Consider the following 19,298-nt stretch of genomic DNA (forward strand, 5'->3'; position numbering starts at 1 on the left):
CCCGGTAAATCTGTACAGATTAATAATGTGCTAAGTCCAATGAGGTAATTTTGTTTAATTAACATACAGTATGTCACAATCATTTTATTCATCATTCATATTACTATACCTTGTAATACCAATGTAGGATACTTCTTGCTTTGTATGGTTATTCACTAAAGAAACTCCAACATCTTGTAATGATATTGTGACTTCTTGTTCTGCCAACTCTGCTTTTTCACTTTCACGTGTTGCTTCAAACACACTTTGATCCTCAGTAAAGAGTACAATCCGTTGCAAGCCTTCAAAAAATGAGACTAAATAGACTGTATTTTCTTCTAGGTACATCATTTCCATGTTGTCCTAGAAAACAAAAGGTTCAATTCATATTTGTTTTTTGCTTTGCTATGTGAAACCATAAAGTATTTTTTTTATCATTGAATATTTTATTGTAGTTTAAAGATGTATAGGAACAACTTGTACAATACCATTGCAAAACCAGCAAAATAAATATATGGAGTCACACACCAAGTAATCCCCTCTCCTAGACTTCAGTATACAAACACTTTAGTTCCCTCTAATAAAAATCAACATCTAACCAAACAAACATCCCCCACTCCTTCCTCCCCCCCCACCCCGCTCGCACCTTAACCCCCAACTCTATCTGATTGCCCAGTGTGTTTGTCAGGATAATCTCCCCAGCATCCCACCTTCCTATGTACCCACGCTCCCTCCAACTGAACTGACCATCATATAATCTCTCAACCCCCCCCACCCCCAGGTATGAGCTAAACAGTTTTGAAGTCTATCCCAATCTTGTTTGTGAGGTAAAAAGCAGTCCCTACGTTGTGCTGTGAGGCGTTCCATATAAATTAGTTGACCCAACTTACACCTCCATGCATCCAAAGCTAGAGGTTCTGTGCTCTTCCAGTGCAATGCTATAAGGCATTTTGCCGCCGCTAAACCCCATTGCATCATCTTACCCTCCCACCAGGATTCCCTCTCATTACGCAATCCCAGCAGGCAAACAGTGGGGCTACAAACTAAAGAGGTCCTAACATAACTGAGATTGCTTTTATCACTCACAATCAGAAGGGGGTTATCAAAGCACAATGCCACCAGATACGTAGAAATGTACCTTTCTGGGTCCTGCACCTCCAACATACATTAGACATATTACGAAATATGCGCTTCATTCTATCAGATGTATAGTATCATCGAGTAAGCACCTTATACGCATTTTCTTGCGCCAACACACATAGTGAAGACTTCTGTACTTCTCCACACATGGTCTCCCATTCAAAGTCAGAGAACTTACACTGCAAATATGTCTCTCAGGCGCATTGGAACATATATGGATTGGAATCCCACCCCCTGATAAATCTGTAATCACCGAAATGGGCCTAGGCAACCTCTGCAAAAGTAACCATAAATTCTCCAAACACTCCAGCTTATGGGGATCTTCTCAATGCCAACCCTGTGTGTGCATATAGTGCTGAATTTGCAGATAGGGATAAAAATCCCCCTTAGTGAGAGCATGCATGGAAAGCAAGGCCTCAAAGTACATAACTCGACCCCTTGTCATGACATCCTGAAAGTGGATCAGCCAGAGGCGTAGCCAGACAACAGATTTTGGGTGGGCCTAGGCAAGAAGTAGGTGGGCACCAAGTGTTCCCCCCCCCCCCCCCCCCCCCCACCACCAAAAAAATATCTCAGATGGCGGGAAAATGTTTCTTTCTGCCTTGACAGTCTGCAGCAGGGATGTGCTGAAAACTGAGCATGCACAGGTGCCAGTATCATGGAGAATAGCATTTTCATTACCATCAGGGGGAAGTCTTCAGTTGGTGGAACTTGTGATCCCCACCAGCTACCACTAAATGTGTGCTACTGTTGGGTGGGCCTGAGCCCTAAGTGGGTGGGCCACTGGGATCAGCCCCAATTGTTTCCAACAAGCAACTGTTGCATTCTTTCTCCAGGCCACAAAATCCGGCTCACACCTAATCGGTGCTAGTCAAACAAACCCTCACAAAGAACAACCATATCTCAAACAATTAATTATTACCTGAATTGCTTATTACTCTGTTTACCATTAACTTTCTCTTTGCTTCATGTACAATTTCTCATTCATAATAGATTTTCTAAATGTTTAAAATCCATAGCTATCCCAGTATGTTTATGATACTGTATTCTTACAACAAATTACTTCCTTATGCATTATTTATCTGTTGCATTGTATCCCACATTTTCCTACCTATTTGCAGGCTCAATGTGGCTTACATAGTACTGTATTGGCGATCGCCAGTTCCAGTATAACAATTACTAAGTGAGTAATGCTTTGTTATGTATCCAATACTGTTTATTGTAAGCCACATTGAACCAAACTTGTTTGGGATAATGTGGGATATAAATGTCATAAATAAATAAATAAATAAAGAAAGAAGAAATCCAATTGGCCCCAATGTCTCCGTACTTCTCCCCAGATCTCAAATAGATGTTGAACAAAAGGGTTTTGGGTTCCAAACAACTTTCCCCCAAATCCTTCAGTAATCCACAAGGAGCAGCTTAAAGGACACAGGGGAAAATAGGACTGTTGCACCAAAACAGCAGGTTTAAATTTCCCCCTCTCCCAATCTAAAAACATCTGGAGTTGAGCTGCAAAATAGTACCATTCAATGCTGGGGGACTGCTCTCCCTCCCTGTTATTGAGCACCCTTAAAGAACCTGTTCTGCAAGATGGGGACGCTTTCTATTCCAAATAAACTGAAATAGAGAACCCAGTAGATGTCTAAGAAGATGCCACAGGATCCAAATAGGTAAAGATTGAAATAAAAACAGCAACCTGGGTAACAAATTCATCTTTACCACCGCAATAGGGCCCCACCAAGATAACCATAACCCTTTCCAAAGGGACAATTCTACATGAATTTGATCCAAAATCTTGTCATAATAGAATGAAAATAACCTACCGAGATCCTGAGGTATTCTAATTCCCAAACAGCAAGTCCTATGAGAAGCCCATCTAAATGCAAAAGCTGCTCTCGACCTATCTTCCTCCATTTGGGATAGAGAAATCCCAAAGAGTTCACTTTTAGCCATATTAACCTTCAATCCTGCAAACCTCTCAAATTCGTGGAACACCTCCACTACAATACGTAATGTCAAGCCTGGGTCTCTAATATAAGTAGCACATCATCAGCAAAAAGAGCAATGCGATGTTCCCTCCCATCGCCTGGATTCCACAAATATCTGGGTGCCGACATATCAAGTCCACCAAAGGTTCTATATAAAGCGCAAACAGAAGGGTCAATAGGGGACACCGCTGCCGAGTCCCTCTACCAACATGAAAAAAGGAGGTATAAGACCCATTGATACAGAGACACGCCTTCGCAGCAGAATAGAATATCTCTATCCAAGAACAAAAATTTGCCCCAAGACCCATTCGATGCATCACCCCTTGCAAAAACGTCCAGCTAACTCGATCAAAAGACTTCTCCGTGTCTACTCCCAAGAAAGCCACACTAGACAAGGAGCTCTGAGCCTCCCAGATAAAATGAAGGGTGCACCGGATGTTATCACCCACCTGATGCCAAAGGATAAAACCCGACTGATCTATGTGAGCCAACTTCGGCAGCATCTTAGTCAATCTATTGGCCAAAACCTTAGCCAATATCTTGGCATCAACATTCAAAAGAGATATGGGTCTACTGATGGATCCTTCCCTGGTTTTGGTAGCACTGTCACTCCTGCTTCAGCCATAGATTGTGGCAAACAGTGTCTTGCAAGGACTCCACTGCCCACGCGCAACAATAAGTCCCCTAATTCCCCCACAAAATTTTTATAAAAACATGCTGTAAATCCATCAAGGCCAGGAGCCTTCCCATTCTGTAGTCTGCTAATAACCCCATGCACCTCCCCCAATCTAATGAGTTCACCCAGCTGTGCATACTGTCTCATTAAGTCATGTAAGGGGAATAGAATCCAAATAACGGGCTATCACGGAGACAGACTCTCCTGATGCTCTATATAAGTCCTGGTAATAAGTAAAAAAAACCAATTTTGAATATCTAAATCAGTATACTGCCAATGACCCCCACTGTCCTGGATCTTATGAGTAGACCTCATTCTCTGCGCCCGAAGAAAGCGAGCTAACATTGCACTCGATTTCTTTGCAAATTCAAAAAAACTTTGCTTAAGGTTTGTTCTCATGAAATTCACTTCCATCATCTGAAGTTGTGCAAGCTCCCCCCTTACTTTTCATAACGCTTGCCATACTTGATGTGTAGGCGACCTTTTATGTTGACTCTCAAGTAATAGTAACCTACTTCATAACTGAAGTGAGAGCAGCCTTCGTTCCCTCTTCCTCCGAGCCCCCCATCTAACCAAGGTCCCTCGTACCATCGCCTTCAGTGCATCCCATAAAAAGCCATCACTCACTTCCCCATTACCATTAAGCTGTCAAAACTCCTGTATAATTTTACAAACTTCCACCCTCACTTTCTCATCTCCCAACAGTGATTCATTGTCTCCAAAAACCCCGCCCCCTTAATTTCCACATCCCTCAAATCTTGATCCACACTGGAGCGTGATCTGTAATTTGTATAGTACCAATAGTAGACTCACCCAATGTACCCTACATATTCCGGTAAATCCAAATCCCATCAATACGGGTATATGTTTTTATTTATTTATAGCATTTGTATCCCACATTTTCCCACCAATTTGCAGGCTCAATGTGGCTTACATTTGCCGAAAGTGGCGATTGCCATTTCTGGTAACAGAATTACATTCGGTATTGCATTAAGGTGCATACATACATGATAAGGAAGAATACATTATGGTGATAGATTGGAATGTAACATATGTTAGATCATCAATTATAGAGAAATCGTTTTTGATATAAGGATTAAAGTGGTATTGCATTAAGGTGCATATATACATGGTAAAGAGGAATACATTATGGTATTTCACATAGGTTCCAGAGTAATAGTTTAGTTTGTAACATTTGTTAGGTCATCAATTATATAAAAATCATTTTCGACATTAGTATTAAAGTGGTATTGCTTGTTCGTTGATAGTAATGAGGTTGGTCAGTCAAATGATAAGAGTTTGGTTCTGTCTGGGTCACGATCAATCTTATTATTTTAATAGTCTGGATGGTTATTTATGGTATGCCTTCTTGAACAGGTCAGTTTTCAGTAGCCTTCGGAAGATAGTTAGGTCTTGTGTTGTTTTTATGGCCTTCAGTGGTGTGTTCCATAGTTGCGCACAAATGTAGGAGAAGCTGGTTGCGTATGTGGATTTGTAGTTTAGTCCTTTACAGTTGGGGTAGTGTAGATTGAGGAATATGCATGCTGATCTTTTTGCGTTCCTAGTAGGTAGGTCTATAAGGTCTGACATGTAGGTCGGGGCTTCCCCGTGTATAATTTTTTGGACCAGGGTGCAAACTTTGAACGCGATTCGTTCTTTTAATGGGAGCCAGTGTAGTTTTTGTCTTAGGGGTTTAGTGCTTTCTTATTTCGCTTTCCCAAATATGAGTCTAGCTGCTGTGTTTTGAGCTGTTTGAAGTTTCTTAATGATTTGTTCTTTGCATCCGGCACAAATGGCGTTACAGTAGTCTAGGTGGCTTAGCACCATTGATTGTACTAGGCTGCAGAATATTTCCCTTGGGAAGAAAGGTTTGACCCTTTTAAGTTTCCACATTGAGTGGAACATTTTCTTTGTTGTATTTTTTGCATGGTCTTCAAGTGTGAGATTTCGGTCAATTGTGACTCCCAGAATTTTCAGACTATCAGAGACCGGAAGGGTATAATCCGGGGTGTTTATGGTATTGTGTTTATTTGTGTTATATTGTGAGGATAGGATAAGACACTGTGTCTTTTCTGCGTTTATCTTTAGTTGGAATGCGTCCGCCCATGAGTTCATTATTTGGAGGCTGTGTTTGATGTCATTTGTGATTTCGGTTAGATCGTGCTTGAACGGGATGTATATCGTGACATTGTCTGCATAGATGTACAGGTTGAGTCATTGGTTGGATAACGATTTAGCTAAAGGTGTCATCATTAAGTTAAAAAGGGTTGGTGAGAGTGGTGATCCTTGTGGTACTTCACATTTGGGTTTCCAAGGTGTTGACGTTTTTGATTTTGAAATCACTTGATAAGTTCTAGTTGTTAAGAAGCCTTTGAACCATCTTAGTACGTTTCCTCCAATCCCGAAGTAATCTAGGATGTTCGAGAGTATTTGATGGCTGACCATGTCGAACGCGCTGGACATGTCAAATTGTAGGAGCAGCACATTGTTTCCGGTTGCAATTGTTTAAATTTGGTAATGAGAGTGGTTATCACTGTTTCACTGCTATGGTTGGATCGAAATCCTGACTGTGATTCATGTAATATTGTGAATTTGTTTAAGTAGTTGGTAAGTTGTTTGGTTACCATACCATGCTGTGGTCACACCTCTCCTTAAGAAGCCTTCACTTGACCCTACTTGTCCCTCTAATTACCGACCCATCTCCCTCCTTCCTTTTCTCTCCAAATTACTTGAGCGTGCTGTTCACCGCCGCTGCCTTGATTTTCTCTCCTCACATGCTATTCTTGACCCATTACAATCTGGTTTTCGCCCTCTCCACTCAACTGAAACTGCGCTTACTAAAGTCTCCAATGACCTATTACTGGCTAAATCCAGAGGTCAATATTCCATCCTCATTCTTCTTGATCTTTCCGCTGCTTTTGACACTGTCGATCACAGCATACTTCTCGATACCCTGTCCTCACTTGGATTCCAGGGCTCTGTCCTTTCCTGGTTCTCTTCCTACCTCTCCCTCCGCACCTTTAGTGTTCACTCTGGTGGATCCTCTTCTACTTCTATCCCTCTGCCTGTCGGTGTACCTCAGGGTTCTGTTCTTGGTCCCCTCCTCTTTTCTATCTACACTTCTTCCCTTGGTTCATTAATCTCATCCCATGGCTTTTCCTACCACCTCTATGCTGATGACTCCCAAATCTACCTTTCTACCCCTGATATCTCACCTTGCATCCAAACCAAAGTTTCAGCGTGCTTGTCTGACATTGCTGCCTGGATGTCTCAACGCCACCTGAAATTAAATATGACCAAAACCGAGCTTCTCATTTTCCCCCCCAAACCCACCTCCCCGCTCCCCCCGTTTTCTATTTCTGTTGATGGCTCTCTCATTCTCCCTGTCTCCTCAGCTCGAAACCTTGGGGTCATCTTTGACTCTTCTCTCTCCTTCTCTGCTCATATCCAGCAGACCGCCAAGACCTGTCGTTTCTTTCTTTACAACATCCGTAAAATCCGCCCCTTTCTTTCCGAGCACTCTACCAAAACCCTCATCCACACCCTTGTCACCTCTCGTTTAGACTACTGCAATCTGCTTCTTGCTGGCCTCCCACTTAGTCACCTCTCCCCTCTCCAGTCGGTTCAAAACTCTGCTGCCCGTCTCATCTTCCGCCAGGGTCACTTTACTCATACTACCCCTCTCCTCAAGACCCTTCACTGGCTCCCTATCCGTTTTCGCATCCTGTTCAAACTTCTTCTACTAACCTATAAATGTATTCACTCTGCTGCTCCCCAGTATCTCTCCACAACTCGTCCTTCCCTACACCCCTTCCCGTGCACTCCGCTCCATGGATAAATCCTTCTTATCTGTTCCCTTCTCCACTACTGCCAACTCCAGACTTCGCGCCTTCTATCTCGCTGCACCCTACGCCTGGAATAAACTTCCTGAGCCCCTACGTCTTGCCCCATCCTTGGCCACCTTTAAATCTAGACTGAAAACCCACCTCTTTAACATTGCTTTTGACTCGTAACCACTTGTAACCACTCGCCTCCACCTACCCTCCTCTCTTCCTTCCCGTTCACATTAATTTGATTTGATTTGCTTACTTTATTTATTTTTTGTCTATTAGATTGTAAGCTCTTTGAGCAGGGACTGTCTTTCTTCTATGTTTGTACAGCGCTGCGTATGCCTTGTAGCGCTATAGAAATGCTAAATAGTAGTAGTAGTAGTAGTTTCCATTAGTTTGACTACCAGGGGGATGGATGCTACTGGTCGATAATTGGTTGTGTCGCTTAATTTTTTCTTTAGGTCTTTGGGTATAGGTGTAAGAAGTATGTTTCCTTTGTCCTTGGGGAAGAGTCCATGTTGTAACATGTAATTCAAGTGTGACGTGAGGTCTGTTATGAAGCGTTTGGGGGCAGACCTCATTAGACTGCTGGGGCATATATCCAGTTTGGAGTGGGTTTTAGAGAATTTGTTGATTGCTTGAGTGATGGATTCTTCGGTTAGTAGAGCGAAGTTAATCCAGATTCGATCTGCTGGGTATTCACCGGGAGTTGGGTCAAGGCAATCCATGAATTTTTCGTGATCAGTATTAAGTGGTAACGTGGATCGTAGTTTTATTTTCTCATTGAAGTATTTGGCAAGGTTGTCTGCTGATGGGGCGTCTGTGCTGGTTGTGGTCACCGGTGTAGTGTCTATTAGTTTATTCACGAGTTGGTAGAGTTTATGTGCGTCTTTGTAGTCTTGCCCTATTTTGGTTTTGTAGTTTGTTCTCTTAGTTTGCCTTATTGAGTATTTGTATTTTCTTTGTTGTTGTTTCCATGCATTGAGTGTCTGTTCGTCTTTCATTTTCTTCCATGCTCGCTCAAGTCTCCTAACATGTGTTTTTAGGTTTCAGTTCTTCGTGTAGTCCTTTTTTGTAATGGTGCAATTTTGTCTAGTGTGTTCCTACATCTGTCGTCCCAATTTAGTAGAAAATGTTAGGAATCTGTTTGTGCTGTCCAATCATTGGTGTAGATCTCTTGCCAGAATGCTACAGGGTCAATTTGGCTTCTAGTAGTGTAGGTTGTGGGCTCTTGTTTGAGGTACGTACCTTTTTTCCATCACTGTAAGGTGAGGCTTAATTTATGGTGATCTGACCATGGTATCTCTGTCCATTTTGTATCTGTTAGTGTAATGTTTAGGTCTGGGGATAGTTTGTGTGTGATGAGGTCAATTGTGTGTCCTTTGATGTGGGTGGCTTGCATGCTAGGCCAGCTAAGGTCCCATAGCTGGAGGAAGTCCTTGCATTCACGTGCGTTGGTTGCATTAGGGTCTTCTAGGTTACAGCGCTTAGAAATGTCAAGTAGTAGTAGTAGTATATTTATGTCCCCAATTATGATTAGGTTGGAGTTAGATACACAGGTATTCGATATAAAATCCATAAAGTGTGATTGACATTCTTGCCAATTGCCTGGTGGTCTGTAGAACAAGACAACATTTAAGTTGTCAATCAGGGCAGAATGGTTAATTCTAACTGAAGCGATTTCAAGTTTCGGTGTTATCGATTCGGCAGTTGTTGTTATAGTAAAGTGAGATTTGTAGATTAGTGCTAGGCCTCCTCCTCTTTTTTCTTTCCTTGTCCAGTGAGTAATTTTGTATCCTGGAGGGCAAAGTTCCAAAATTATGGGGTCCTTCTGGTCATGGATCCGAGTTTCGCTGATAATTAGTAGGTCAAGATTGTCTGTTGTGATCCAATCTGTTATGGCTATTGTTTTATTGACTACTGATCTGGCGTTTGTATATCCCACTTGAATTTTTTGGTATGGGTCCGTGTTTGGTGATGTGTGGATTTTTATTAGTTGTCGTTCCTTCATTTTGGAAGTACCTATCTTTGCCTTCTGTTGCAGTTGTCCGCGTATTGTTGTTTTTTCATTGTTTCGGTAGCATGTGAGAAGGTATAATTGTGTTGCACTCCATACATTAATCTCCAACAATCCACCACTTCTAAGGCCTACAAAAAGTGAAGCAATGTTTTGGGACTGGGCCCATTATAGTGCCCAGCCCCAGTGGAGTGGTCCAGGCGTGCATCTGGAGCTACACTGAAATCTCCACCAACCACTACTTCTCTTTTAACAAACCCCTGGATCTCCCCCCCCCCCCCCCCCCCCCAGGAGTGTTCGAAAGAAATTTGCCTGACCTATATTCGGAGAAAATTAATGTGAATTCCTTGCCTTGTCACAACCCCCATAATGCCACACATCTACCACGCGAGTCTTTAAACACCTGTTGTGCAGTAAACCCAAAATTCTGCTCAAGCAATATTGCTACTCCTCCAGTGTGTTTACCCCCTGTGCCCTGATGGACCACCACTTCCTCAAAGGTGCGATGGTTTAACATAGGTGCATCACGGAGTTGCAAATGAGTTTCTTACAAAAATGCAACATCCCACTGCATTCTCCCTAATTCTTTAAAAACCATGTTTCCCCAGGTTGTTAAGCCCATTTATATTCCAGGTCCCAGCCACTATTTCACCCCCTCTACCCCCTTTCACCCCAGCCCTCTGAACAGAACTTCCTGAAGAGTTAAAACCCATCGTTAGCCCATTCTGTTGACCCTTACCCACCTGTCGACCCTGAACTGCATCCCCACCCCTATCCACCCCAAACATCCCCACTGAAACTGATCTCTTCCATATTAGGTCAGTCAACCCCAGAGGAATCAACCAATTCTCCAGAAGGCATGCGCTGCTCCCATAATTCCTGAATCGCCATCACTAGCATGCCAGTCCCATAACCCCCCCCCCCCCCGCCGCCGCCCAAGAAATCACACTCGTACCTTTTGCCCACCCCATCTTTTCTATGCACTCACCCCATGCATCCCAAAGCATCAAACATTCCAATACTGTTAACTTCAACCCCAAGACATCAAGTCCAATTACAGTCAATCCTCCACCCTGTAGAAATCAAATCCACCATTCTCTCTGCCCCCTCCCCTACACCAATATGGATTCTCCTCTCATCTCACTCCTCTACTGAAATCCCCAAAGAGAAAAAAGGTGTAGGGGAATCTTTCCAAGCTCTTCCTAGGTGGCATGGTTTCAAGAAGCACTCAAGCACTATTTCACTAATTTATATCAAGAAAAAAATGACGGGAATTGCTTTTAACATCAATTACCCCTATGGAGCTTTGCAGTTATGCTGCCATCCCAGAAAGTGACGTCACTTCCTCTCACCACAAAGTATTTTATGTGAAAAGGTCAGAAATATGGATTGAATGCAATAAATATTTCTGGGATCTTGCAAAATACTTCATCTAGAAGTCAGAGTGGATTGCTGGTCACGAACATGTAATTTTAGAAGCATTATAATTGTTATAAAGGAGCTCTGTACATGATAATATGGGGGGTTACTTAAGCCTTATTCACAATTTCCACTTAAAAATCCCAGCATTTACACTTTGAAACATCTTATGTGTATATGGCAATATTAGAAAGGGTTCAATTTACATGTGGATGTCCATAATAAGCAGACATTTCATTTGCTTTGCAGTTTATCTTTATTTCTGTGATAGGGTATATCTCTTACATCCTCCTCAGTAAAGACTGAAGAAAAAAAGAATTCAATCTCTCCACTATGGCCCTTTCCTCTCTGAGTGTCCCTTTTACTCCTTGATGATCTAACAGTCCCCACTGACCCCCCTCACAGGCTGTTTCTGATATGCCTGAGTCATTACTATGAGTTTGTGTCTCTTCAGCATGTTTCTTTTCAAATTTTTAGCCTTCCTAATCAATGCTTTGCATCTAGCTTGTTAGTGCTTATGCTGCTTCCTGTTTTCTTCATTCGGATACATTTTCCATTTTTTAAAAAGATATTCTTTTAGCTCTAATAGCTTCCATCACTTCACCTTTTAACCAGGCTTGCTGTCATTTGCTCTTCTCTCCACCTTTCTTAATATACGGAATACATCTGGTATGGACTTCCCAAATGGTATTGCTGTTGGTAACTGCAATCTGAGCCCTCCAAAACAATTATGCAATACCCTAAAATTTCTCAAGGGTCAGCATTTTTCTTCACAGAGATGCTTGGAAGGACATATGGCCACAGCCAATATTTGCCTGCTCTTAGCACTGTGCATTAACACGGGCATATGTTGATGCTTCATTTTTGCTCTGTCATCCGTTGGGAGGAGATGGATATACTCCTTTGGTCTCTTAAGCTCAACTCCAAGGAGGAGTGGTGCTTCTTTGATGTTGATGCGCTACCAGCATCTGCTGTAGCTTCACAGATAAATCAAGAGACTCGGTAGCTGACGTAACTGGGGTAATTTTATAAAGGATTTTTTTTTTGTGCATAAACAGTATCTTATAAAATTATTCCAAGAATAAGTGTTATGACAAGGCAGTGCTACCGTTACATGATTAATATAAAGGAATGCTTGGGGGAGAGGTTTGGGCAAAGTATGCTCAGTTTATAAAACATGCACATACATAGGTACTTCACCCTATGTACTTTTACACCTGTTACGAGTATTACCCTTCATGTGCTTGCAGAAGATATACATCTTGAAACCAGCAGCCTTCCTTTTCTCAGTGATCCACGAGAAAAATAACCACAGTAAATCAAAATGACTATTTTCAAAAATAGCTGACTGATGATGCATGATGCGTCAGTTTCAGTGTACAAAAACACACAAGAAAAAAGAAAGATAACTTCAAGCTTTGACTCAAAAAAGTAAGTGAAATAAAAAAAAAAGTGCCAAAATGAGGCAGGCCAACATGAAAGTTTACCAGGAAGAGCAAAGAAAACACAACTGTTGGATTCTGTGGCAACAAAATAAATTGAGGTGGTCCCAAACTAATGCCATGAGGACCTTCCACTCATGCTCAGTAGAGCATGTCATGTCATTTACACTCCTATAAATAAAATATCCTAGACTTGGTTTGTCCAAGTTCAGTCCTCAGGGGCTGCAAACAGACAGTATGCAGATCTCTTCAAGCATATTCATTAGGGATATCCTGAAAACTTGGTCTGCTTGTAGCCCTCAAGGGCTGAACTTGGACAAGCTGTCCTAGACAGATTGTTGCTTATATATATACACACACAAAAATTTAACATTAGTCATTTTCATTTTAGTTTCATGTACTTCTTGTCAAAAGCACTAGAGGCTTTGTAGTCACTGACTTAAGCTTTGGTCCAGTGACATCACTCATGTGTGAGAACTACTATTCTGCTTGTTCTCGGAACTATTAATTCTGTGTTCTCCTCATTTCCTTCAGTATTCTCTTGTTCACTCTCCTTTCTTGATTCTGCTCTATCCTACATTCATATTTTGTTGGCCTTTCTTCCCCCTGCTGCTGTTTGGGTATCAAAGCTACTGTTATTTGCTGTCAAGTGAAAGGAATTAATTAACTCAACTGTTTTTTTTTTTTTTTTCACCAACAGAACCATGTTAGATATCTACTCTCAGCAGAAGATGTGTAGGTATGAGTCAAAGTTCCGCTGCTTAAGGAAACAGAATGAATGCACTTGAAAGGATTCCTCAGAGAAGTACAATAGATACCTTTACATGAGTTAGTTCTCCAGCTCCATGCCCACACTTCCAACTCAGAACTCTGGAACCTGTTGCATCAGCCCATGTATACATCACTGCTTTTCCTGGAGGAAGACTGTTTCCTTTTACTGTGGCAGGACTGCAGTACAGAGCAACAAAGACAATTCTATTTGTAATAGCAAATACCGTTTACTTGCAAAGGCACACACACTACTGACATATATTCATCCTGTGTGTGTGTATATATATATATATATATATATATATATATATATATATACATATACACACAGAGTGAGAGAGAGAGAGAGAGAGAGCGAGCGAGCAAAGGTCTTTGCGGAGAGAGTCCGGTCCACTCAATCACAGTGGAGTCACACAGGATTGTCTCAGCCCCACACAGGCGCCTTGCCCTTTTATTTAAAAACATTGTCAGGTTAACAGGTCAATAGTTTCACATCATAGACCATAAGACTCAAGCTATGGATAATCATTGGTTCAGGTTATATTCTACTGTCATCAACAGGTCAGGGAAAAGTTTAGCAGTACTAAACAATTCCAGTAAAGAACATAACTATTATAAGGAACTCTTTATGCAGCTAGCACACATTATTTACTACTTACATCTTTAATGTTCTTAAGGTCAGGGGTACTAAAGGCTAAGACAGTGGTTCCCAAACCTGATCCTGAAGGTACCCCAGTCAGGTTTTTGGGATATCCACAATGAATATTCATGAGAGAGATTTGCATGCTGTGGAGGCAGTGCATAGAAATATCTCATGAATATTCATTGTGGATATCCCAAAAACCTGACTGACTGGGCTAAGGCATAGATGCACATAAATAACTTAGTTCCTTGCTCTTTATTTCTGCTTGCATAGGTTAATTTTGGTAATTTCCAAAATCTGCTCTGGATCTTAGTTGTATGGCATAGCTTACACAACTTGCTTAGCAGACAGTATTGGGCTCATTTTCAAAACAGAAAAACATCTAAAAAGTGTCATAAAACAGCATTTGGACATTTTTCTGACCAAAAATGTCCAAATCAGTATTTTGGAAACCTATTTTTAGATGTTTTTCTATGAAGGCCCTCAGAAGTGCATCCAAATCTCAAGGGGGCATGTCAGGGCGGGACTTGGGCTTTCATAAGTACATAAGTACATAAGTAGTGCCATACTGGGAAAGACCAAAGGTCCATCTAGCCCAGCATCCTGTCACCGACAGTGGCCAATCCAGGTCAAGGGCACCTGGCACGCTCCCCAAACGTAAAAACATTCCAGACAAGTTGTACCTAAAAATGAGGAATTTTTCCAGTCCATTTAATAGCGGTCTATGGACTTGTCCTTTAGGAATCTATCTAACCCCTTTTTAAACTCCGTCAAGCTAACCGCCCGTACCACGTTCTCCGGCAATGAATTCCAGAGTCTAATTACACGTTGGGTGAAGAAAAATTTTCTCCGATTCGTTTTAAATTTACCACACTGTAGCTTCAACTCATGCCCTCTAGTCCTAGTATTTTTGGATAGCGTGAACAGTCGCTTCACATCCACCCGATCCATTCCACTCATTATTTTATACACTTCTATCATATCTCCCCTCAGCCGTCTCTTCTCCAAGCTGAAAAGCCCTAGCCTTCTCAGCCTCTCTTCATAGGAAAGTCGTCCCATTCCCACTATCATTTTCGTCGCCCTTCGCTGTACCTTTTCCTAAGACTTAGACGTTTTTCAGCCATAATGGAACAAAACAAAACTGTCCAGGACTAAAACTAAGACGTTTTGAGCTAGACCTATTTTTATAATGAATAAGGCAAAAAAAAGGTGCCCTAAATAACTAGATGACCACTGGATGGAATCAGGGATGACCTCTCCTTATTCCCCAGTGGTCACTAACCCCCTCCCATCCCCCCAAAAATGGGATAAAAAGCATTACTTGCCAGTCTCTATGCCAGCCTCAGATACTCAGGTCCACTAGAACAGCATGCAGGTCCCTGGAGTAGTCTAGTGGTGGGTGCAGTGCATTGCAGACAGGTGGACCCAGGCTTCTACCTCCCCCTACCTGTTACACTTGTGGAGGAAACTGTGAGCTCTCCAAAACTCACCAGAAACCCACTGTACCCACATATAGGTGCCCCCTTCAACCCTTCAAACGTAAGGGCTATGATAGTGGTGTACAGTTAGGGGTAGTGGGTTTTGGGGGGCTCAGCAGACAAGGTAAGGGAGCAGTGGTGAGATGTGTACCTGGGAGCTTTTTATGAAGTCAACTGCAGTGTCCCCTAGGGTGCCCTACTGCTGTCCTGGGATGTCAGGGGGACCAGTCTAATAAAAATACTGGCTCCTCCTACATCCCAATGGTTTGATTTTGTGTGTTTTGAACTTGGACGTTTTTTTTAATGGACCAAAAAACAAAACATCCAAATCACAAAACCTTGTTCAAAACAGTATTTTCGGAAAAAAGATAGACATTTTTCATTTTTGAAAATGACCTTCTTTCCTATTTAGATTTTGGACGTTTTTTTGCAAAGCATCCAAAGTCGGACTTAGACGTCAAATTGAAAATGCCCCTCCACAATTCCCACTTCATATCTTATTCTTTTATTCTGTTATTTAACCCTTGATATTCCTTATATTTCCTTCTGAAGTGGGGGAGGGGGGAGACACAACCATTATTTTCATATATATCCTCAATATTATCAATACAACACACATAAAAAAAAACAAACCGATTTGAAGAAGTTCTGACAAGTCTGTATCAAAGAATTGTAATAACAGCAGATAAAGGTCTCAAGACTCTAGAGCAAATGCAAACCACTATGAGTCTCCTGGTAAGAGGGAAAAGGCAGTATATAAGAATAAAACAAAGACAAATAGATGCCACACTTTGGGCCTTGAATACTATTTTCCCAACATCTTATGCAACCTATAAGTTGTTTCTTAATGGGTGTCTCTTGATTTTATTTATTAGGATTTTATTTACCACCTTTTTGAAGGAATTCACTCAAGGCACTGAACAGTAAGAATAGATCAAACATGAGCAATAGGCAATTACAGCAGTAAAAATATTCAAGTAACAATACAAAGTATGGCATGGTATACTACTTGCAATGACTACACAATACGTAATAGAACATTATAATTGGTAGTGAAGGCAAAGTTGTAACATATAGATGAGTAAGAAAGTAGGAAGAATTAGAAAGTAAGGTGACTGATTTGAAGAAAGTTGCACATGAGGTCAGAGAGATGGTTAAATATCATCTCAGCTAGGGTAGGAGTGGATAAACATGTCCCGCTGCAGTATGTGCTGGCTGAGTCAATCCTTGTGTGTGTGAGTGAGACTAAGTTAGTTACTTCTTCCATTACAGGCTTGGTTGAAGAGCCAAGCTTTCACCTGCTTCCTGAAGTACAGATAGTCTTGTATTAAGCGGAGCCTTTCAGGCAATGCATTCCAGAGTGTGGGGGCTACTCCGGAGAAGGCTCGCTTGCGGATATCACATCGTGCAATATCTTTTGGAGAGGGTGTAGTTAGTGGAAGTCCTTGAGAGGACCTTAGTGTCCTTGGCGGTGTGTGGAGGATCATCCTATTCTTCAGATACTCGAGGCCATTTCCTTTCAGGGCCTTGAAGATCAGACATAGAGTTTTAAATTTAGCCCTGTATTGTACTGGCAGCCAATGAAGTTTTTGCAAAAATGGTGTGATGTGGTCACGTCACTTGCAACCTTCTATGAATCTTGCTGCTGCATTCTGAATCAACTGGAGCTGGTGCAGGCCCTTTGTAGTCAGACCATTGTATAGTGCATTGCAGTAATCCAATCTTGATATTATCGTGGCATGCACAACTGGGATAAGATTTACCTTCTCGATGTAAGGAAAGAGGCAGCATAGCTGTCGCAAATAGTAGAAGCAGCTCTTGAAGGTTGCTTGGATTTGGGGAATCAGAGTAAGTGTTGAATCTAACTGTATTCCAAGGTTCCTGACTTGTGATTTGAGGGGGAGTTGATACTTCCCAAAAGGGAGTTTGATGTCAGGTATGTATCCACTTGTGTTAGGGACCCAGAGAAGCTCGGTTTTACTTGGGTTCAGGCAAAGTTTGTTGTGTTTAGCCCATTCTTGAATTGATGTTAGACAAGTGATCAGTTTATACAAGGCTACAGGTAAGTCAGGTTCAACGGGTACGAGTAGCTGCACATCATCCGTATAGATGTAGAACTGAGTGTCCATTGACCGAATCAGCTCAGCTAGTGGCTTGAGGTAGATATTGAACAGAATAGGTGACAGTATCGATCCTTGTGGTACCCCACAGGTCAGTGTCCATGGAGGTAATGAGATGCTGCCAAACATTATGGATTGTTGCCTGTCTGACAGATAGGATCTGAACCAGGCAAGTACTGTTCAATTGATACCTGTTACTGTCAGTTGTGTTAGCAAGATATCATGATCCACAGTGTCAAAAGCTGCTGAGAAATCTAGCAGTACTAACATCGAGGCAAATCCCTTGTCTCGGTTTCTGTGGAGATCATCTAGCAGGGATACGAGGACCGTTTCTGTTCCATAACCGGGTCTGAATCCAGATTGACATGGATCTAGCCAGTTACTCTTTTCTAGCCATTCATTAAGTTGAACAAAGACTGTTTGTTCTATTATTTATTTGTTACACTTGTACCCCGCACTTTCCCACTCATAGCAGGTTCAATGCGGCTTACGTAGTAATAGGAATACAAAGTATAATCAGAGAAAACAGGCTAAGTTTAGCAGAGTGATAGGAAAGTGTAGATAGGTAACATAATAAGGGAGAGGGATTATAGTAGGTAGGAAGAGGTGCTAGTTTTAGGCTAGATTGAGATAATCAAGGGATAGGGACAGGGTGAACATAGGGGAAAATTTGGAGGAGGTGTGGTCCGAGTCAACTGCCGTTGTCGCAGAATCAGGTGATAGGTGGATTCGTAGGGTTAGGTAATGGCATTTGGATAAGCTTTCTTGAACAGATAGGTTTTCAGCGATGTTCTGAAGGATAGGTGGTTTTTAATAGAGTGAATGGGTCTGGGTAGGGCATTCCAGAGCTGACTGCCTTTGAATGAGAAGTTAGAATCATACAATGATTTATACTTGAGTCCTTTGCAGCTAGGGTAGTGCTATGAGTTTCCCTAGAAACGGGATGTTGGATACTGGCCTGTAACTTTCAAGTTTGTCCTGGTCAAGGTTGTTTTTCTTCAGCAGAGGGCGAACCACTGCCCTTTTTAATGCTGTTGGTAGTTGCCCATTAGAAAGAGAGGTGTTCACAATTTTTGTGGCGCCTTCTATAAGGAAATGTCTCTTTATTATAAATATTTATGCCTTATACCAGCTATTAACTTCAAACATTAAACCACTCATTCATCACCTTTCAACCACCACTCACCCTATATACCAGTTATCTAAAATATCATTAGAAGTTTAAATATTAAACCATTATACATGAAAAAAATCCTGCTTCATAACATTGATGAGGCAGACAGTCCATGTCAATCAATCTTGTCCACTGCTGTAATATGCTGTAAAACCGTCATAACGACATCCACTGTTTGGCCTTTTAGTAGTCGATTTTCAGCAGCTGGTTACGTCGCTCCTCACTGGCGCTTAGGAGCTATTGCACACAGAAGTTCTTCAGCACTGCTGTTTACAAACCACCACATTGTCCTGTAGCTTTCATTGTATAGGTTTTACAAGTATTGGGTGAATGGGCAAACCCTCTACAAGGTGGTTACAAACAACACGATTACAGCAGTGGACAAGATTGATTGCCATGGACTGTCTGCCTCATCAATGTTATGAAGCAGGATTCTTTTCATGTATAATGGTTTAATATTTAAACTTCTAATGATATTTTAGATAACTGGTATATAGGGTGAGTGGTGGTTGAAAGGTGATGAATGAGTGGTTTAATGTTTGAAGTCAATAGCTGGTATAAGGCATAAATATTTATAATAAAGAGAAATTTGCATATAAAAGTTGGAGTCTAGTGAGG

At 41.6% G+C, this 19,298-nt stretch overlaps 1 protein-coding gene across 1 annotated transcript in view; it reads right to left on the minus strand.

Moving 5' to 3' along the window:
- Nucleotides 1-19,298, minus strand: part of VPS13A (vacuolar protein sorting 13 homolog A) — a 556,982-nt gene that overhangs the window by 190,931 nt on the left and 346,753 nt on the right. Inside the window, exons 53-54 of the mRNA XM_030193720.1 lie at nt 13,313-13,442; nt 110-342 (exon numbers count right to left, since the gene is read on the minus strand). Of these exons, the coding sequence (XP_030049580.1) occupies nt 110-342; nt 13,313-13,442 (363 nt within the window). The remainder of the gene's footprint in view (nt 1-109; nt 343-13,312; nt 13,443-19,298) is intronic.

Source organism: Microcaecilia unicolor, chromosome 2 (genome assembly GCF_901765095.1).
Source record: "Microcaecilia unicolor chromosome 2, aMicUni1.1, whole genome shotgun sequence".
NCBI classification, from domain to species: Eukaryota; Metazoa; Chordata; class Amphibia; order Gymnophiona; family Siphonopidae; genus Microcaecilia; species Microcaecilia unicolor.